General features: G+C 51.6%; 1 protein-coding gene across 4 annotated transcripts in view; it reads right to left on the bottom strand.

The window, feature by feature from the left end:
* Positions 1-22029, bottom strand: part of ACVR1 (activin A receptor type 1) — a 45123-nt gene extending 23094 nt beyond the window's left edge. The window contains exon 1 of one of the 4 annotated variants that reach the window (XM_042877685.1): positions 21971-22029. In XM_042877685.1, the coding sequence (XP_042733619.1) occupies positions 21971-21978 (8 nt within the window). In that variant the 5' untranslated portion in view covers positions 21979-22029. Of the gene's footprint in view, positions 1-2506; positions 2575-8627; positions 8729-21970 lie in introns of those variants that run through there. The other 3 variants (XM_042877687.1, XM_042877683.1, XM_042877684.1) reach the window with 3 other exon arrangements.
* Between the last annotated feature and the right edge of the window lie 32 nt (positions 22030-22061).

Below are 22061 nucleotides of genomic sequence, written 5' to 3'. Positions count from 1 at the left end.
CTACACAAGGGCTTCCAGTAAGCCCTCAACTCTCAATCCCTCATCCAAAGGACCGTGGAAGGGTGCTCTGCAGCACAGACCATCACAGATTTGCAGGGGTTGCAAGGGACCTCAAGAGATCCTCAAGTCCTAACTGCTGCTATAGAAGGTACCCTACCACAGGTTGCACAGGAAGGTGTCCAGCTGGGTCCTGAATGTCTCCATAGGAGACCCCACAACCTCTCTGGGCAATCTGTGCCAGTGCTCCCTCACCCTTACCATAAGGGTGTCTGCATGTTTGTACAGAACTTCCATGCAGAAGTTTGAGGCAACTGATCCTTGTCTTATTGCTACACTCAACCGAGAAGAACCTGGCCTTATCCACTTGCCTCCCATCTCCCTTCAGATATTAAGGAGGATCACCTCCCTCAACCTGCTGGCCACGCTCTTTCTAATGCACCCATGGATGACTTCACTCAGCAACACACTTGCTGTTGGCCTCCCCCAACAACAGGCCTACCAACCCACCATGGCTTCTAGGATCACCGTGCCCACCATCCCACCAGGGCTCCGTGCCCAGCACCCACAGAGCCCAGCACCAAAGGCTGCAGGACAGCCAGCGCTCAGCTATCAGCAAAGCAAACAGCAAAACCCAGGCTACAAAGAGACCTCATGCATTGTCCTCTCCAAGAGAAAAGCCAAATACCAAGAAGTTAAACCCGGCTTGTGTGAACCTTCATTTCCTGGATGCCTCCAAGAGCAGGGCCAGAATGCCTGCAGCACTGTGCAGGCTGGTGCTGCCCGGGTACCCAGTGAGCGTGTGCTGCAGAGGGAGCTCAGAGCAAGGCTGCAAAGAGCCAGACCTGTCTGCAAAGCACGTACTGCACATACACGAGAACCAAAAAACAACTCAGGTAACACCAGCATGCATGCTTTCTCACCTACTGTTTATTCAGAGAAAGAAAATAAGTTTTTAACATAAAGAACAAAATAGTCTTTAACAAAACACCGTAGAAACTTAAGACATGGATCCAAAACACCAGAGGGGACTGCTCCATGAGAACTTTTCCCAGGGGGAGAGAGTGGGATTTAATCCCAAAGAAGACGAACTGGAAAGCAGCAAACAAATAGCATGTACCATTTATTTTCCTTTCTCCGTGGATCAGTCTTTGTTGACATCTGACTGCAAACTTTTGGCACGCCCAGTGCTGAGAACGACTGCAGTTGCAGTTACCACTAGATGGCATTCAGAACACGAGTGCCTGTGCCTTGGGCACTTCGTGACATACTGCATCCCGCCCAGGGCTTGCTACACAGCAGAGCTGCAAACAGGATACAGTATTGTGCATGTTACCATCAGCATGCAAGGACAAACATTGCTTGTTTCAACTTTTTCACCTACAAAAACGCACAATTAGAAAATGGGAAGTTTGCTATGGGTCACCATAGACACATCCCCAGGGGTAGCAGCAGGCAGATCCACCCAGGCCTGCTGACCTGCTGCCACAGGGCAAGCCCGGCTCAGGCAGGCACTGCAGCAACTCAGCTCTGTGTTCCTAAGGGTCAGGAGAGCTTCCCAGAAGCAGAGGAGCAGCAGCAAGCACATCCCTTGGCAGAGGAGCTGCAGTTAAAACTGCCCACCTCACCGTACCGGGGCACAACTAAGTTCTGCCTACATTCATGAAGCCCCAGATTCCGCAGGACAGGTTCCGAGAAGCCTCCACCCCGCGCACAGCACAGCCCCAGACGCAGCGCCAGCAGCAGGCAGAGCGCGGCCCGGCGCCGCAGACACGGGGTCACAGCTCATCTGAATGCAGCGCAGACGCGGCACGCCGACCCGGGGCAGCTCCGCTGGATCACAGGCGGCCGCGCTGTCACCCGCAGCCCCGGCGGCAGCAGGCCAAGGCCCCGAGGGCCGCGCGTATTTGGCATGCGCCTCACCAGATCGCTATCAAAAGAAAACCCCCGGCACTGGGCTGCGACTGCCATCCTCAACCACCACACATGAGCACAGTTCGCCAGCGGCACAAGCTTTAAAAGCAAAGACAGGCGCTTAAAACTGACAGAGCGCACGGCGGTTGGCCGTTTCTGAAATCCAAGTTCACAGGAACACGCGAACCTCCTCAGAGCAGCACCGCAGCAGCGCTCCATGTGTCAGGACAAGGGCAGATCCGGGTGTTCTAATGCCAGCAGCACAAAACCCAGCCACAGCACCGCCCGTGGGCAGAGGGCACCCAGCAGCACATTGAGATCCAGGAGAGCAGTGCCCTGCAAGGCCACACACGTCCCAAATCACCCCAAGAACAGAGACAACCAAGTGTGAGAGCTGCTGGGCCTGCCGCACCCACACACACCCATCATACACAATGCCAACTCCCAACACAACTGCCAGGCAGCAAACAACCCGTACAGCATCAAACATGGAGGAAACACATCTAACATCGACTTCTCACAAAGTGGCAGCTCTGCGTACGCTCGTGCACATCCACTCCTTTCCTATGTAATAGCGAGGGAACAAAGCACTTACAGAAATAGAGGCCTGCTCAGCCTCCCTCCTGGCACCCACAAGCAAGAATCCATTTGTTGTCTATGCTGTCACCCCCTGTCCTCAGCTGCCACAACTGCAGATATTGCACAGCATGGGAGAACAAATTAGAAATATCCACAACGTCTGGAAAAAAAAACAACAAAAAACCCACATATTTATCCAAGAGGAAAAAATACCTTACCTAGGTCAGAGACATGGGCCAGAAATACAGGAGTTCTCATTGCATTTGAAAAAGAGGAGGGCAGGGAGAGGACGAGGCAGGGCTGGCCCTGCAGGACGGCTGAACAACCCGGCAGGGCTGTGGGCTCTGTGAAAGAGATGGCCATCAGAGCCCAGCTGCAAAGCTGCACAGACACTGCATTGGTGGGGCATCCCGAGCAACTGAGCAGCAGATGGCCTGCTCCACTGATCCCACACATTTCTACATTGACCTGAAAGCCTCATCCTATATCGCAACTTCTTTGTGCCTTGGAAAACTCAGCCATCCTTCCCCATTATTTATCACCTTGCAGGCAGCTGCCAAGGATCAACACCGCACCGCGGATCACCTTGCCTTTGCAGGGCCTGCACACGGTGACACTCCGTAAGACCCTATGATACTGCACACAGCTCACTGATCATCTCATCCCTGAGCACCCTGGGAGTTAGGAGCAATTCACACGTGCAAAGAGCCCCCACACGTGGTCTTACTGATACAGGCAAACAGGTGTGTTTGGACACAGTGCCATCAGGCAGTCAGTGATCAGCCAAGCATGCAGCAGCTTCACCTCAGTGCACAACTGCGGCGCTGAGCAGGTATCAATTCACAACACCTGTGTTAGATACATCTCAATTATTGATGCCTAACACAGTTCAGAAACTCATTAAGCACCATGAAGATGAAACAAGGATGTTAAGATGCATGGTACACAACATATTTCTGCACAGGTATTACAGGAAGCACAGTTCCCTGCAGAGGGGAGCATGGCATTCTGCACCAGAAGGGCTGCATCACAGGTGGGCAGTGGAAATTCTCTTGGACATTTTCCCTGTTAAAAACAATTGAGAGTTACAGACAACCTTAGGCACTAGTCACTTTGCCAGCACCATTCCAGATGATCACCCCATGTGGAGACAAGTTCAGCTGGCACCCAGCGAGCCAATCTGCACAGAACACAGAACTATCTGCAGCTCAGCACTGGCTGTGGGAGGCATGGCCTTCCCCTGGAGCTCTCAGATCCCAACACACCATGAATGGAAGACAGGAACTCTGCCATCCATCAATAGCCTGGACTGATCCACAAGCTCTGTGTAAAATCCAAGCACAAATACTTCTAGCTATTAGAAGTTGCACATGTAAGCTTTCTATGCCTTTAGAAAAAGTGCACACTAACACCTAGTAGCTCTAACTTACTCACTCGAAGTTGACTTCTTTGAGACTTGGCTCACTACCCAGCAGGCACTCCTTTACTTCATAAAGCTTTCATCTGTGCAACACCTGATGAAAGAGTTCAAGGAAAAACAAACCTCCACAGCTCACAGTGCTTCCCAGCCCACCACCAAGCACTCCTCCATCCTGCTCCAAGCAGCTACCAGGCAGGTAGCAGCCAGAGAGGTACCAACACCTCCATCCCTGCATGGGAGTGGCATGGAGGGTGGGGGGGAGTCCCAGGCACTGCCCCCAGGCCCCCCAAGTGAAACATTCATTTCAGATAAACCAACCACCTGCAGCATAAAGATACGCTCACCAGAGCTTTACTCCAGAGCTCTTCGTGTTGTTTTCAGTCTATAATAAAGTTTCCTATTCTACAGTTCACTTTGGCTTTCCTTTCACCCCTCAGAGGCTGCCCCTCCAGACACGGCCCCCTGCAGGCTGGATCCTGCAAACCTTTTCAATGGCATCCTGCTCTGGAAATTTCAACAACCCCAATCAACTTTGGGAACCAATTCTGGGAAAGTTGTAGTGCACTGCCTGCACGACAGGCAGAAAGCACAGCAAAATACTCACACTGCCCTGTTGTTTTACCCCATCAAGTGCATTTCATCAGTATGCCAGACTAAGCCCAGGCATTCCAACTGCTGCCCTGTGACAGGCTGTGCAGCGCCCCACAGCCCCATGGCCCTGCTGCCTGCAGCTACACTCCAGAAGCAGGAACAGTGCAGCCATGGTGTAGGTGAAATCAGTGACTGCTGCACTAAGATCAGGATTTGTAAATGCTTTATTACCTTCCAGTAGCAAAAAGGTTCCTTTCAACCGTTTCTCTGAATGCTTCCACCAACATAAACAGTGTAAAACAAACAGTTCTGAACACAAATCTTCAGCTCTGGACTCAGTAAGAAAAATCCTTTCCTCTCAATGTCGTGGTAGTTTGGTTGGATCCCCGCCCCCTCCTTTTTGTTCCTTCCCATGAGTTTTAGACACAGATCTCTTGGCCGTGGGCAGGCGCTGTGTTTTGGTTTGGTTCAGTGCAGTAGCTAGGGCCTGATGATGTAACGTGAGCAGCATTTCAAGATCGCTTCTCATTCTGGCAAGCCTGCTACAAGACAAATGCAGCCCGACTCCCACAGACGTACACAGCAGTGTCTCTCCACCAGCCAGTGCTGTTTGCATAATACGCAAGGACCTTCGGAAGGTGCAAGTGCCTTTTAATTCCAGCCCAATGCCGTTGAGCTGGCTCCCTGAGTCAAACACCCAGTAACAGACCCAAGGAACACGTGCACAGCAGGCAGCGCTCCATGGACCCCCATCTATTTTGGTGCTGCCACTGCCAGCCATGAGCCCATCCAACCCACCAACAGCCCCACTGGTCCCGCCTGCCTGGGCACATCCAAACCTCCATGTGGGCTGCAATGCCAACACCACCACCCTACCCACAGCCTCTCAGCCCAAGCACCCTAACCAAGACATGGTTTGTGGTATTTTGGTCAAATCCAGCAGCAGCTCTGCACACCAGGAGCACAGCTTTTACCAGGCCTGCATGCAGCACGAGGCTGGCGGCTCCGAGCAGAAGCCAGGCTGCTGCTTGGCACGCCTTAGAGCTTGACTACAGCCACGTGTCAGCTAGCCAAAGGAAGCCAAATACAAGTAACCTAAATATTTTTGGAGCAATCAGATGGAAAACAGAAGTTCCTAATGCTCTGTGGGCACGCACCTCTGGATGATGTTTTGCTTCATCAGATCCTTTCATTAACTATTGCTTTGGTGTCCAAAAAGCACCCAGTGCGCCACATGGCTGCATCAGCTCCAGCCCAAAACCTCTGTGCCCCTCCTGGTAACAGAATTACTGCATCACCACAACAGACACTCAGCACTGCCATCACAAACAACTCTCAGCCTGATAACTTGGCATCCTATCACTTCTCCCTACTGATTTATTTCAGTTACCATTCTGACTCTCCTTTCCAGAGCTCTGTGCTGCATCTTCCTTTTCCATCGCTAGCTGCATGCTTCCAAATTCATGCCTCCCACATGGCCCTGCCAAACCTGACTGTACTCGCATGTCTTCAGAAAATTGTTCCACACATTTACTCAGACTTTTGTTTTAATTGCTGTCAGAGATGCCAAAAGCAATCGAATAACTATCCACCAGCTCAATTACTGTGACTGACCTCACACATACTTCTAGCTGCAAACATGAAGTAGAACACAAGCTACGTCTCCTTACAGGCAAGTCTAGCTTTGGATTTCTGAATGAAAGACTGCCTAGAAGCAAATCCTCTGTGATCACACAGAAACTAAGCTGTATTCTCTTGATTAAAGTAAGCTTATGACATACATCCATTGGCAATTCCCAAGGCTCAGCACCTTAACATAGAGGATTCAGACACAACTGTTAACATAACAGACTGAATACAAGTCAGAGAGAACCTTCACCAACCGCTTCCGAGAGAGAAAATGGGATGCCCAAATTTGCCCTGAGTCAAGAGCCACCTCTAACAGGGCACGACTAAGAGACCGTTCTGAGCCCAATACAAGAAAAGACAGCATTTGATCATAAACAGAGCATGACCATAGTGTTGGTTTTTTTTGTTTGTTTTTCAGTGTCAGGAAGAGTTCAGCATAAATCCATTTGTCTCCAGCGTGAGAGAGCACAAGTTACAGGAATGAATATACTTCACCCAAAAATCCTTCAATGGCAGCTGTCCCAAGACAAAAGGGAAAAGAGCACTGCCAAAGACACTGTGAGTTACATTTGAATGTCCGCTTACTGTCAGCAGCCTCTCAGTGCAGTTGGTAATGTTGATGAAGGCACCCAACAGTCAAAAGAAAAAGCTTTTCATCTTCTTATTGCCACCCAGTGGAAATGTGAAGCCAGATCTACCTCCGGAGGAAGGCACCAGCTTTTCACCTATCTCCTGGCCATCGAACAGACTGGGTTTTGTGCTGCAGAACTTCCCACTCACCAGCACAGATCTAGTTCTGAGAACTCTGAGGTCTGCAGGAGCACAGCTGCAGAGGTAAAGCAGCAGCTGCCATGCCTGCCTGTGAGCACGCAGTTTTGCCAGGAACCATCTCAAATTCAGCTGGACTAGACGCTAAGGAAACCACAATTAAATGGACTGAGACATCTAAAGCTATTCTCAGAAAATAGGCCAGACTGGGCATGAAAACATCTGAGTTTGGCTTGATTCATAAACCACATGACCAAGACACCCCAGCAGTGCCTCCAGGCAGCGGGTGAAGGAATGCTGAGCAGCACAAAGGTACGCAGCAGAGCTTCTCAGCCCCAGCTGCCTCTCTGTAGCTCCCGCATTTCCTCTCAGCTTCCACATTTCCCATCATCTCCCATTTGCCACAGCCATACATCCTGAGCCACCCCTTCATCCCAGGACATCAGGGCTCCTCCAGTCGGTACTTGGGCACTGGGCCATGCTCACAGCCAGAGATGGTCAGTCAACCACCACAAACCCACCTCTGATGCAAAACCAGAGCAATGCAAGCTAAATCATCAATCACATCCAGCTAGCTATGACTGTGCACAACTCCAACTGTCTTTTACACCAACACACAGCAGTTTCCTCTGCAACCAACCAGAACACAACACCAAGCCCTTGTTTGAATAAGTGCACAAACTGTGATGCGGACAAGTCCTTCCCAGTTCCAAGCAAACACAGACATGACTTCAGACACTGGGAGAGCTGCACAAGCTTGGCTCCTCTGCCCTGTGAGTCAGTGTAAGTACTGTGAGCATTGCAGCATTACACGTAAGTGAGCAGAGCACTTAGGGAAGCTGCTCATCAAAGTGAAAACAAAAGGCCAAAGGACATCTGCACCGAGTGGAAGGGACAAATGGCAGGGAAAGCAGACTGCTTCCCATTTTCTAGTCTCAGCAACTGAAAAAAGCAGACATTTTTCTTCTTAAAAAAGTAAGCAGAACTGCAGCAATAATTTCAAAAATATACTGCTTGTACACGTTAGAAATAAGCACACGAGGAGGAGTGAGTCACGAAGAGATACAGGACATCTGACTTTTATGTCCTGCCCAGCTACAGCACACAACCTATGGAGCAGCACAGGACATGGCTCTCTGCCCCACTCACACCAGGACCCCCCTGCCATCCCAGCAGGTTCACACTGCTCTCACTGGAATGCTGCTCACACCCCACAGCTGTCTCCTCACACAGTTGGCACTGACCCCGCCAACGTGGGACTTGCTTCCAGCGAGGACAGTGTTATTTCATGGCTACTAGGCAGCACATGCACCACTAGTGGAGTTTTTATCTGCCTGCTTTCCTGCCATATAGAACCAGCCAGGCTGACTCCGTGAACATTAAGATCACTCACTTTTCTCCATTCGATATCTCCAAGCCAAAACAACATCTGGAACTTCTGTGTGCTGCACAAAGAGGGAGACAGATTAAAGCTGGAGAAAGCTGCACAGAGCTTCCTGAGCACTGCGTGCGACCGTGTTTATCCACATTTCCCATATAGGCCTTCCAGAACGGCCCTGCTGGGAAAAAAAGTCCCTTGCACAGACTCAGACACAACATAAAACTCCTTCCACTGCAAAATAACCTCAAGAAGGATTATCAGAAAAATAACAGGAACAAAGCTGATAGGAAAGTTAAGAGTGAGAATGTAGCATGGTTCTTACAGCAAAACAAGGTGACGTACACTGACCCACAGAAGGAAATCAACAGAACGGCCCAGCACCTTACTCGATAGCTCATGGGAAGCTCCTGGCGCCTCACACACATCCCACCCATGGGCGGCAGCCCCCCGAGCGCACCCAGGGCTCAGGCCATGCCCAGCACATCCCCACAACCAGCAGAGCAACAGAGAGCTGCGCCGCAGACAGGCGCAGGGCCAAGACGTGTCCCAGCTAGCACAAACCTCCCTGCCGACAGACACGCCAAGCACACACACAGACCAGTTGCTCCAACATTTACTTAACTCCTGGTAGTTAATTAACAGAAGCCACGACTGCTGGTTATTCCCTAACCTGCTCTCACATCGAGGGGCCAAGCTCCGTACCAACCAGGGGCAGCCAATGGCCTGGACAGCCCTGCCCTCACAGCGAGATGTCCTCTGCCCGCCCAGCCCCGGGCAGCGCACCGGCCCACCCAGCCGCAGTGCAGGCCGCAGGGAGCTGCCGCACCGTGCTGCGCTGGAGGTCACCTTCAATGCATCACAACGACCAAAGTGGGATAAAGCGTGTGGCTTCAGGAACAAACTGAATGTGTCGACAACTCCTACGTGGGTCACCACTACACCCCATGCTGAGCTCCCACCAGAGCCTGTTACCGCCCTGCCCCACACTGAGCTGTGCAGCACCACGCATACTGCAGGTGAGCACAGAGATGGCCACTGCTGCCCTAAACGCGTTATTTATCTGTAGCAGTTGGCTGAACAAACACACAAGTCACTAAAACACCTCCCAAACTCACTAAACAGCATGACTGCTTGGTCTAGTGAAAGCACCCATCCCTGCTGAGCAGCACTGCGCCGTGTTTTGCCGCACTCACCACCAACGCGCTAAGATGGCATTCAGCTCTGCTGGAGCCCTGAGCCCCATCCCCTCCCGCTGTCTGATGGAAGGTGTTCCCTTCTTGTCCTGCTAGCATTTTGAAGAAAATATTGTAAGTATTTCTCATGGATATCCAAAGCAAAAAAAAAACAAGACCACAGCTAAATAAGCTTGGAACTCAGCCCGGTGAGCAGCTACAGCACCAAGCCACCCACTGGTTAGCTCTGATATCCACGAAGAGCCATTCACACAGCCCAAACCTTTTCTCTGCCTAGAATTTCCCCAAGTTAAAAGAACAATGCAGCATTCTCTTAACATCTACTTTACAACACACACTAAAGTTAAATTTAACAGGCTACACAAACTGCATGGCATAAATCACTTAACTAAGGAAAAGCACCATTTTCTCCTCTTTCTCTGTGCTTTGCCACCATGACCATTTTCTCACACTTGCAGCCTTTCAAAGGGATCATTTTCACCCCATTTTCTGGAATCTCCCCGATCCTTCCCTCTCCATTTGCCTTCCAGCCCACAGACACTCCTTTTGGCCACAGTTCAGCCATCATCCACACCGGATGAACTCACATACACCACGTAGCAGGTAGTTTTCAGGCATTTGCAACTCTCCTGCAAAAGGTTCTGACAGAATTTGCATTGATGTTCAAGCATTCATGGCACTGAATGGTGCCTGAACCATGTACTCTTGCCGTATGACAAACAGGGACCTGGGGCCTGAGACTTCATGCATGTGCTTCACAGCAGAACAACGTGAAAGTCAGTTGGCTCATTTTCATTTACTCTTGAGGTAACCTAAATGCAATCCACTGCCTCCAAGCACTTTCTGTAGCTGGATCAACAACCCCATTCCTTTCTTCCTTACTACCCACTGAAGAGACAGCAGGGCCCTTGGCTGTGACACAGAGCGTTAGCAATGCTGCAGTGGGGTTTAGTGAAGACAAGCATTGCTGGACACAAGTTAACACTGGTTTGGGGGTTTAAAAAACACTGCTGCAAGAAACACGAAACTCTGAGTAACAGATCTTTAAACAACAATCCTTCATAAGAAACTTCTTACCCAAAGCTGCTTAGAGGGACCTGAAACTACACGTTACTTTCCAGCAGTGACTACATGCCTCATTTCTGCATTGTCTGCTTGTTTTGAAGTCCAGCAGCAACTGCTGTAGCTCTGAGCGAGCAGAGGCACCCGGCCCATGTGGGAGCAGGAAGCCAGCAGCTCGGCCACGGGCGGCACAGAAGGCAGGCTGCAGGCAGGGGCTCCAGCAGCCCTGTCACACAAGGCCAGCCCCACACACGGCTCCCACAGGTGGGGCAGCACAGAAATCAAAGAGCTTCAAAGTCGTTTTGTGGTGAGCGCTGGGGGCAGAGCTGCCAAACCAGCAGTGCTGGGGAGGGGCGATCCACAGCAGCTGGGGATCTCTCCAGGTCTGTACTGCTCCGCAGGGAAAACCATCCCTGGCCACCTGAAAATCCAGCCGGTCTGCACAGGCTGCCCTGGGAAGGCAGCGCTGCCCAGGGTGATTTCAGCCCTGTTCTGAACACTTCCATCCTTCCCAGACCGCTCTAGGGGCGATGATATACCACACGGCCATCAGAGCAGCCTCCTCCTGGAGGGGAGAAAAGGTTCCTTTAGTCCATCCACACTTGTATGGCTGCACTCCACCTTCACTCCCGTCTCCTCCTTCCAACCCCAAATCTTATTCTTAGAAATGCACAAGGCGACAGCAAGAGGTAATTTCAGAGCACTTCATAGCCCCAGTGCTCCTTGCTCAGCTTGTATGCTGGGTACGACAGAACACCCAGTGCTCCTGATTACAGCCAGTGCCGTACATGACAGGGAGCTCTGCACTCAGCAGGATGCACAGGATGGAGGTTTCTTCGGGCTACTACCAGAAAAAAAAGTAGCTACAGAAAGCAAGATGAACCATCCTGAGTCACTGTATTAGCACAATGATTCAAAGTGAAGCTAAGCAAAATTCAAGGTCAAAATACCCTATCTGGAATTTTACCTGGTTTTCTGAAGCTTTCAGGACAGCAGTCTGTCTGCATGGTGGACTACACTCTTTGGGGCTTGGTATTTCAACGCTTCCAGTGATCAAGGCAACTAAAATCACCGAGCTGAGTCATAATTTGAAAGATGGATTTTGCGTCTGGCTTTGCACTTATATTTTATTCTCTAACAAAGGTTAATCACTGTCCAACATAAATGAAGATACTGTTAAGACCAATTAAATGCTAACTTTATTTCCCAGAAAAAAAGCAACCTTGTTAATAACAAACAACAGAGGATGAAAGGGAAGAATAGAACTTCTGTTACTGGACGCATGCTGTGCTGGCATGCAGTAATGGGGAGGGACAGTCCCCAGAGCTAACGCTGTGAATCTTTCCTTATCCCAAACAAGAGTTCAATCAAAGGGAATGCAATTACTATTGGAAGACAAGGTTATAGCAGCAGTGTGCTATTTCTGCAAGAAAGAAATCACCCAAAGCAGCAGGCCCACCACCAGTCCAGCACCCAGCCTGCCTCCCCTCCCCCCAGCAGCACACAAGGGTTCAGTGCCAGCAGCAGCAGCCTGTGTGTCACCTTGGTGACATTCCTGCAGCAAATCAGCACACTGTGCAAGCTTGGAGGAGATCTCAGAGTCACAGGATGGGAGGGAGCATCCATCACCAGCAATCCATCACCCTCAGCACACAGCCAGGGCAAGCGTTCACCCAGCTGTACTCACAACGTGCCATGTGCTTTTATGGGGACAAAAAAGCAGAAACGCAAATTCAACAAAAGGCCAAACAGTTCAGCCATGTAGGTTAATTGGAACATTGTACATTTTAAATGCACAGTAGCAAAGGTTAAATCTTTCTTAAAGACCCCAGGCCGAGCATCTCCCAAGGGCACGTCCCATTGGCTTCCTCAAAATCTCCCTCAGACAGCTAAGTTTAGATTCACAGGTTTTAACTCAAAGGATTTTTTTTTTACATGCATTACTAGGCTTAGACCTTTACTATGGTTATTTGTTCTACTTAAATATTGTTACTCACTTGCAACAGAGAAAACTTTTTCTTGGTTTTGCTTGCTTTTGCAGGAAAGACAGACTTTCAAGATCAGAAAAATCAGCAGTCTCTCATGAATATCACCCCCCCATATGTTACAGCAGCATCAGAGCAGTGCACACAAGCCATCTAAAGGCACTGACACCTTCCTGCAGAGCCTCCTGGAGCTCAACACAGAGAACAAGAAACCTCCCAAATAAAGCAAGCAGAAAAGCAAAGAATGAGCTGTTACACATTCACTACAGGAAGACAGCGATTTCAAATTATGAATTTTGGAGAAAGACAAGATCTGTTCTCACAGCACCACCAGAACTAAGGAAAAGCAGGATGGCTTCGGGATGCACCAACTTCTACAAACACAACACGTTCGTGTTCAGGAGAACACTTCACATGCAACCAAACACCTGTTTCATACAGTCATCATGAAATGTGTCAAAAGCCTTACTTTAAAGTACTTCAGTACTTACTTCAGAACTTTGAGAGAGAAAATATACACACTTCATATCCTTTTATGCTTTGTTGGCACACCAAAACTCTAAAGGTTACAGTGTGCATCTGAGCATTGCCTCTGTTTGGTGGTGGTTTAATTTTCTCACACTCACACCAGCGAGCAGCTCAGCAAGGAGCCTCTCCCAGACAGCACAGCCAACAAGAAAGCCCCAGCGATGCCAGCTCAGCACAGCCAGGCCTGCAGGGTCCCCACTGCCGCAGCCCACAGCCAAGAGCAGCAGAACACGGCTCTGAGCAGCCATCCGTGCTGCTAACAGAACTGCTCGGGTGGGATCCTACGGCCTGTGCTGGTTTCCTGAGTGCCAGGCTGCCTCCTGCCCCCCTTCAGCTGCCTGCACCCACATTCTGCAGCCCTGTTCTCCCAGTGTCCCCCCAGGTCTCCATGGCTCCTCCTGAAGGAGGCCCCTTCGCTCGCTCAGATTCTCCATGAAGTCCCCTCCCACAGCCACATAACCCTACAGCACTCTGCCCTGTGACAAGTCTCTCAGGAGCAAAAAGAGGTCAGAGTACTCATCAGGAAAAGGATTCAACTACACTGCAGCAGGAATGGAAGAGCCTTCACATACACCTTGACACAAGACCCCAATCCTAATACTCAAATGCACTCAACACAGTGAGTTCAGCTCCTCCCCTCCCTAAGAAAAGTGGGCTTTGCTCATTGCTTTGGCTGCCAGTTACCTCCAGGCACACACTGGCCCGAAGCAGTGCACTTGCTCTTCTTTCCAGGTTTTCCAATCACAGCCAAGACCACGGATCTCTCTCCTCCTACCTCTCCCACTGTTTGAAGAGGAACCTTCCGATTTCTTCAGCCAGGTCTCTGAAGAGCCATTAAGTTCCACGAGACTTGGCAGAAGGACACGCACTGGAAACACAGCAGTCTTGCAAGAGCTGCAAGTTAAAGGCTTGTCTGCACAAGAGAAGCTCCGGGGATGGCTCTCGCCATTTCTGAGCTAGGTGCTTGTGAGGACTCCTGCAGCAGAGCAAGGGCTAAGGACAGGCTTGGTGCAGGGCAACGGCATACCATGAACTGCACCCACATTCATCAAAATACAAGCACATCCTCAAATCCCCTCTTTTCATCTCAATCCACCGCTGTGGGTGGGCAGTGGCTCTGTTAACTCAGCTTGCAGAACAACTTCAAGTTCTTTCTCTTCTTCCATTTGCTCTATTTCACTCCCCAGGGCCCTGTATCCAGCAGATAACTAAAATTAGATAGGTAACGGCCTTCAATACTCTTGTCTACACACAACAGGATCTTTCTTACAATAAAGGACATCTGCACTGGGAGCTCAATCAGCATCGTTACCAGCAGACCATGCATCCAAGTTTGACGTACTCCAGGAACACGATCTGACCAGGAATAAAGGCAGATTTACCCCAAGCAGGCCCTTTGCAAAAGTAAACCTACAACAGCAATGCAGATTCAAATGCCAGTTTCCCACCAGAGACTCCAGTCACCCTATAAGAACTAATACCTCCTAGAACTGGATTTGGTCTTCTGGCTTTCAATTGCTCATCACTTTGCCCCTTCTAATGGAAAAAATAAACTTCCCTTGGAATTCTGCGCTTTGCTGTACATCAGAGTCCAGTGTTTTATTTGAATGTCTGACAAACAACTGCCATTCAAACTCTAACTAAACAGATCCAAGACTTTTCCACCAAAAAGCCACTCGTACACAAGGCACAGGAATACTGTATTTCTTTTGAGGTATTTTAGCGGTGCTTGGGATTCGAATACCACTATTTAAGAATAGTCATACGGATACACTCATTCCTTAAAATACTGCAGGTGCAAGGAACACGAGTGGGGAAAGGGTATAAACAGCTTCAGACCTTAGAACAGCCTTTGCAGAGCAGATATGCACAGGTTCGCTTTAGAGGAAAGGACACGAGCTCTACATGTGTGTAAAATGCCTCCACCAAGACAGAAAACCAGTCTTCTGTTTAGGCAAGCTGGAACACGTTATTCATTTAGCTTGCTCTCTACTAGAGGCTGATGCAAACATGTGGGTCCACAAACACACGCAGAGGTGTCTACATGGCATTCCTGGCACATTTATACAGGCTTACTTGACAACCAACTAATTTGAGGTTAAAAGAGCAAAAGCCAAGCCAAGGAGGTGTGGAAGAAATTTTAAGAAGCAGTGTCCTGACAGCAGAAGCCCATGGGAGGGACCATGAGAACAGAGCGAGGCATGGTGCCTGGCCAGCACCAAGGCACCGGCTGTGTGCCGCACTGCGTGTTCCTTTGCTAACTTGAGAGGAGCTTTTTCTAATCCTGGTGGTTTGACTCAATTTGTGTGTTTCTTTCTTTACAGAGAAGGGCTCCAACTATGCAAGGGCTTGGGAGAACAGCTGATGTTCCCGTGATGTAGCCCTCATCTTAGCCACAAAGCTCTCAGCCCTGTGCCCAGCTAGCTCACCTGCACATGGGACACCCTGCTGGCAGAGGGGCAGGGAACTTCACATCAAAGGAAGGCCCTATGCAAGTCTTCAGAGAAAGCAGGCCCTGCATAGAGATAAGCAGAGATGGCCTCTCCAGCACCACGTTTACACCTAGTTACCCTGGAGATGAGGAGCCCCAGGGTGAAAATAGTCCTGCCAGGGTACTGTGACAATGGCCTTTCAACAGCACCCACCGCTGAGCAGAGCAGAGCAGCCTGTGCTGATTTCAGTCCCCGCACAGCACAGGACTGCTGGTAAAGCTGTGCACCCCAACAGCAAGGAGTGGGGAGCTGCCCACACATTGGCTGCACAGTCACACAGAGCCCAGCACAGCCTTGTGTCACACTGCAGCCCAGTTCTGCCAGGAGCAGCATTTCAGGTGACCAACAAAGCACTGCAATGAAGTCAAGAAGAGTTTCAATGTGATTTTTGCCAGTAATAAACAACCTGCAAGATACCAGCTATCTTTTCTTTAGGATAACATGTTACAATTAATTTACCCTCTCCTAACCAAACCACTATCTTTTCATTTCATTTTCTCTTTCAAGATCCAGCCTTGAAAGGACTTAATTGTTCCAGTCCACCCACATAAACACAAGAGACAACTCCGCTGCAGTGGAGAGCCCTAAATAGCACAGACTGGCTCAGACTGACTAATACAAACACACATCTTGTTTAACACTACGGTTGTTCCCAGGGGGATGCAGACCTCCCCTCTACTCCCACGCCACACCCACAGCCATTGCAGGCAGCCACCCAACCCCAGCTTGGGCAGCGCAGAACTGAGCCACGAATCGATCCCTGCTGGAACTAGTCCAGCAAAGCCAAGTTGAACTTTAACAAAATTAACACGCTTACCCAGCTCATTACATGGCCACAGAAGCACCAGAATAGGAGAAAGAGCAGCACATGGAGAGGATGAGCAGGACCGCTTGCTTCCTCAGCTCCCACACCGAGCTGAAGCCCTGCACAGCTGCGGTGCTGAGTGTGGGGCGGCTCAGGCCGCAACCCCAGGCCATTAGCAGCCCAGGCGCAGGGGCCTGCTGAGGCACACAGTCATGAAAGCAGCCATCAGCAGCTTGCAGGACTTCAAAAGGAAGCCACTTCTAGCCTCCAAGCTATCCACCCAGCCAAAAGAAGCCGGTGAAGGGCTGCCAACCTGCTCCTGCAGTTACAGGATACACGCCAGACAAGCAGCAGACCTGCAATTGGAAGAGGTGTTTGCTGGACTCCGTTCTGCAGCTTATTAGCAGAGAGGTAAGGTCTGCAGCTTCTTGTCCTAAGAAATGCCTGACCTCTGGCGAGAGCTGCTGGGCATGGCCACCCTGTGCGGCAGCACGAGCTCCTCCTGCTCACTTCCCCTCAACTGAGGTGGCACCATGGCTCAGTGCAGCAGAAAGGAGTGTTCCAGGCATGAAGAGCACAGCCCAGAGCTGTGCATCACCTCTGTGTCTGCCAAAAAGCTAACAGCAGCCAGCACTCTCCTCTACTCAGCCCATCTCGGTTCAAGGTGGAGCTCATTCCATTTCTGCCAAGGCAAACAGAGTCCAACCACCAAGCTGGAGGTCTTCCTTCCTTTAAAACAGACCTGAGATAACTAGCAACAAGCTCCAGGTGTGTTCGCACATCTTTTCAGGCACATGGCTGAACAGAAACAGGGTCAGACACTCTCAGGAGCAACTGAAGAAGGAAACGTGCTCATCCACATAAGCCACTTTCTATCAGCAACCATTCAGTCACCTATTCAGCTCACCAAGAGAAAAGAGAACAAGAGGTACACCTGACCCACACTAACCTGCTGGCTACACAAATGTCCCTGAGCAGAGGCCGAGGGAGAAGCAATGAGGACACAGCATGGGAAGGTCCTCTGCCCCACGCTTCCAGCCGAGGCAAGCTCCCCAGCCTGACACTGCATCCAGTCCTCTGCACCCAAAGGCCTGCCCACAGGCCCAGGAGAAGACCTAATGCCATTCTTAAAATAAACCAGAAAACCGCCCTCAGATGTCCCACAGCAGTCTCTCTGTACCTGACCCCTCACAGCCAGACGTACGTCTCAACACGGCTGACTACAGGCTGCATTCCCGGCTCCCACACGACGTGGGGCCACGGCCTCACATTACAGCCATCTCCACAGGATCTGTGCTCAGACCCTCTCTCCCCAGCAGAAGTTCAGCCACACCGCTCCCACAGCAGCTCACAGCACCTCGCAGAACAAAGCCGAGCAGCCCCAAGTTACCCAAATTGCTTACAGAGCGACGCTGCCTTCGTACCATGAGGGACGTCCCCGGGGCTGGAGAGGTGCCGAGGCATGGGCAGCACACTGCTTCAGGCACAAAGGACACAGAACACGTCCCGTCGGAACCGAGCAGCTCCTCGCCCCAACACGGCCCGCTCTCCCTGCCGGGCCCAGAGCCGTGCCCGCGGGCGGGAGGAGCGCGGCACCAAAGGAAAGCACAGATCAAAGGAGCCCCGTTTGAAGGCGGATCGTGTAATAACCGGCTGAGACGGTGATGCAGCACCTGATGTTGACTATTCACCAGCAGATGAATCACAGGGTCGGTCAGCGCCTGAACTGCTCATAAAGAACACCAGCGGCTTTCTGAAATCCTTCTTCTGCATTACCAGCAGTAGCAACGCAGTCCTGACAATCCATCCAGAAAAGTCAGCATCCCACAGAATTAACACAAAAGCAGTGGCAATTAACCCAGCCTTTCTAATCACAGTCAACGTTGATCTCGTCAGCCAGGCAAAGTTCGGAGAGCAGCGAGGCCCACCGACACCACAGGGGGGGGTGCCTGCAGGCACCCAGCAGTGTGAGAGGAGCTGGATCTCCAGAAGGCACACCCACAGCCCGGCCCATAGGGCCCTCGGTTACAGCCACGTTCCCATCCACCTAGAGCTCGTGCTTTTGGAAGCACTGCTCTAAAACTGGGTTGTAACTGCAAAAAATGGCCAAGAAAGAAGAGCTTCTTGAAAGCATTTCCACAAAATTCTCTATATTTTACAGTCAACAGCTGTTTCTAAGTTGATGATCTCAAAAAACCTTCCAAACTATCGTGAAGTTAGGTTTCCAACACCAAGAAATCCATCATTCCTTACTTCACATACATGGCTTTTCAGTTCCATGGAGGGCGTGCTTGGAAGTTGCATTCTTAGCCCCCATCAGAGCACACTGTGACCAACATGCTCCTCTTTCTTTCACTCCTGGTTACTCTCAGGTCTCAGACAAGCCATCCCCAAGCATGCTGGCACACCCCTGTGAGGGCCAACCCACAACCCGGCCCACTGGAGCCCTGCAAATCCTCACTCACATTAAGGATGGAAGACAGCAATTTCCACTCTGAAATCTACCACATCTGGCACACTGCTGTGATCTCCTGTCGCTGTATATAGCTGCACAGACGAGCAGGCTGAGATTTTAACCTGTTTATACACAGAAGAGACTAAAAGATATAAGGGCAGATACTGCAATCCTCTTTTGAGAGCCCAAATACCTAAGAATGGGAACAAATTCAAGTGCTATTTCTTCCCCTTGGGCAGGAGTGAAGGGGTTAAAAAGGGGGCCTGGTTATTTATGGCGGCTGTTCCTAGATCCTATTTTAACATCAGACTTCATTATATTTAAGCATTGCTTCAGAGTACCAGCTGGCAAATAAAATAAACCCACCACCACACTGATGTTGTTTCACTGCCCGTGTTTGCCTCCTACCTCCAAGGAGATTCTTTGCTACTGATGAGGAGCCCACTGCTCATCCCTTCCCCAGTATATGGATTTGGAGAGCAAAGCAAGGCCAGAGCAGGGCTGTGGGAGCACTGAACCAATTTTATCCCTCTCACCTGCATTCCTCCCAAATAAGCCCTGTGATGTGTTTCAGCCCTGCCCAAAAGGAGCCGGGGCTGCCGGTGGGTGGAAAGCTAGACATGAGCCAGCACTGTGCCCTCGTGACCCAGGAGGCCAACCCGATCCTGGGCTGCATCAAAAGCAGCGTGGCCAGCAGTCAGGGAGCAGATCCTGCACGCCTGCTCTGCACTGTGAGACCTCACCTGGAGCACTGCATCCAGATGTGGAGTCCTCAGTACAGGAGAGACATGGAGCTGTTGGAGAGCGTCCAGAGCGGGGCCACAAAAATCCCTACGAGGACAGCCTGAGAGCTGGGGCTGTTCAGCACGGAGAAAGGAAGGCTCTGAGGTGAGCTGAGAGCAGCCTGCAGTACCTAGAGGGCTGCAACAAGGAAGGGGACAGACTCTTCAACAGGGTCTGCTGTGACAGGACAAGGGGAAATGGCTTCAAACGAAAGGAGGAAGACTGGGATTGGATACAAAGAAGACGTTTTTTACAATAAGTGCACTGAGGCCTTGGCACAGATTGCCCGGAGAGGTGGTGGGTGCCCCATCCCTGCAGACATTCAAAGTCAGGCTGGGCCAGGCTCTGAGCTCCCGATCCACCTGTGGGCATCCCTGTTCAGTGTGTTCAGTGCAAGGGAGTTGGGCTACGTGTCCTTTAAGGTTCCTTCTGACTCAAATGATTCCGTGATTCCATGTGTCTGCTGCAGTGTGCTGTGCAACCTGGGCAAGACAACACGAGGCAGCTCTGTGCTGGGCAGCCATGGGGCAATGGTGCTGCTCTGAGAGGGGCTGCCCCACACCTCCCTCCCCACAGCACCGGTGATGCTTCCCTGTACACATTGGGACCTACCAACAGAGCCAGACCACAGACAGCCACAGCAGCACGAGCAACAAAGCAGCAAAAGGAAGCCTTTCTGTACATTGGGAAGGCAGGCCCTCTCAAAAATAGATAAGTTTTGCAGGAAATGGTTATATTTAGCCCTCCCCTTTCACCTCAGCTCCTCAACACATTCTCCTTCTCCTACTGAAGGACTTTAATAACTGGTACTAGAGGTCAGCTTTAACACATCGCCTCAGCAGAAAAAAATGCAGCCAACTTAATGCATGTTAATATAGAAGAGTGTAAACAACCACAGGAATATCAAGTATCTGACTACTACGGCATGAGGAGAACTCGGGTTTCTCAAAATGCATTAAATAGCTCCAAAAAGATAATGTGACCAAAGTTATTGTGCGAGTTTAGTCTGAGGAAGGCGAGGCTGAACTTCTGCAGACACCACTGCTGCCCTCACAAATGCTTTTCACGCTAACCAACACAGCTCCAGTATTTCCTATGCAATACAAGCAGGAGGTAACAGCCTCAGCAGCTGCATGCCGAAATGCTTCCCACTACACACGTATAAAGTAAGCTTTATAAGGAACTGGATTTCAAGAGTTACTGCTCAACAGAACCCGGGGAGAGGCTGTGAACAGTATCTCCAAAGCACTGCCAGCAGAAGGCCAGCAGGATTTCCCTTTCTCAGCTGTAATTTCAATACCATGCTGTAAGAACTAAAACAAGAAATCTCTGAAACAGCTTTCTTCCCTCTGGCTGTTTCATTTAACTATCAGCTTTGCCTTCCAGCTGCTGGCCTCACTACAGCTCAGAATGTAAAAACTGACAATTTAAAAGCCGAGACGGTAGAGGTTGATCTGAGTCAGAGCAACAGGCGCAGAGCTCGTCCCGAGGTGGAACGGCAGCAGTCAGCACAGAGCAGGCCGGTCCTGCCGGTGGGGGCTGCAGGGCCACCGCCAGCGTGGCGGAGATGGGGCACCTCTGGCACCTCCTGCTCCCCCACACAGACCCGGGGATGCCTTCCACAAGTCGGTACAGCCAAAGGGGCCGGGTGGCTGAGTGCAATCCGTCCTCATCCCCAGCCTTGGCTTCGCCCATCGCAGCCTCAAGGCAACCCGGGACTTGTCAAGCAGCACCAGAGCTCGGAGCGTACAAGTGGGAGGACGCCGGCAAAGTGCCCGCCGTGCCGCGATGCGCCGCGCTCTCTTCGGAGCTGAGGTAGGAAGGCGGCACGCAGGAGACCATCACGGAGAGCAGACGGGAATTTCAGGCTCCTGGAGCTCCGTCAGCGCTCACAGCGCAGCGCGGCTCCCGGGGCCGCATCTCACGACTTCCCAGCACCGCCCGGAGCGCCGCAGCCCGCCGGGGCCGCTTTGCTACGGCTGACGGGGCCGCCGAAGCGCTCGGCTCCATTTTACCGCAGCCTCGCTGCGGCGAACGACTCCGTTCGACACGTCTTCGGCCGCCTCCGGAGACGGAGGGAGCGCGGCCGCCCGAGGAGCCGCGGCCCGCGGGAAGGTGAGCGGTCGGAGCCCGGAGCGCCTTTGTGTGCGGCCGAGGCGGCGGGACGGCCGGGCAGAGCGACGCGGCGGAGCGAAGCGGCCCCTGGGCGCCGCACACCGGCACGGGCCGCGCTCGCAGGGCCGCGGCCGCCCGGCCCCGCTCCGAGCCCCCGGCCCGGCCTCCGCACTGCCCTCCGTCTCCGGGGCCGCCTCTCGGACAGGCCGCGAGCCCCGCCGTTCCCCCCGCGGCCGACGAGGCCCCGCCGCTCCCCGCCCGGCCCCAGCTCACCTCCTCATCGCTGCGGCAGGCGCTACGACGGACTCGCCATGGGCGGCGGCGGCGGCGCGGCGGCCGCGCGGAGGGCACGGCGCTGAGCGGG

This window comes from Lagopus leucura, unplaced genomic scaffold, assembly GCF_019238085.1.
Source record: "Lagopus leucura isolate 7727_CA_CO unplaced genomic scaffold, USGS_WTPT01 Super-Scaffold_100019, whole genome shotgun sequence".
NCBI classification, from domain to species: domain Eukaryota; kingdom Metazoa; phylum Chordata; class Aves; order Galliformes; family Phasianidae; genus Lagopus; species Lagopus leucura.
Note: the sequence above shows the minus strand (reverse complement) of the source record. Positions and strands in the feature narration are given on the sequence as shown.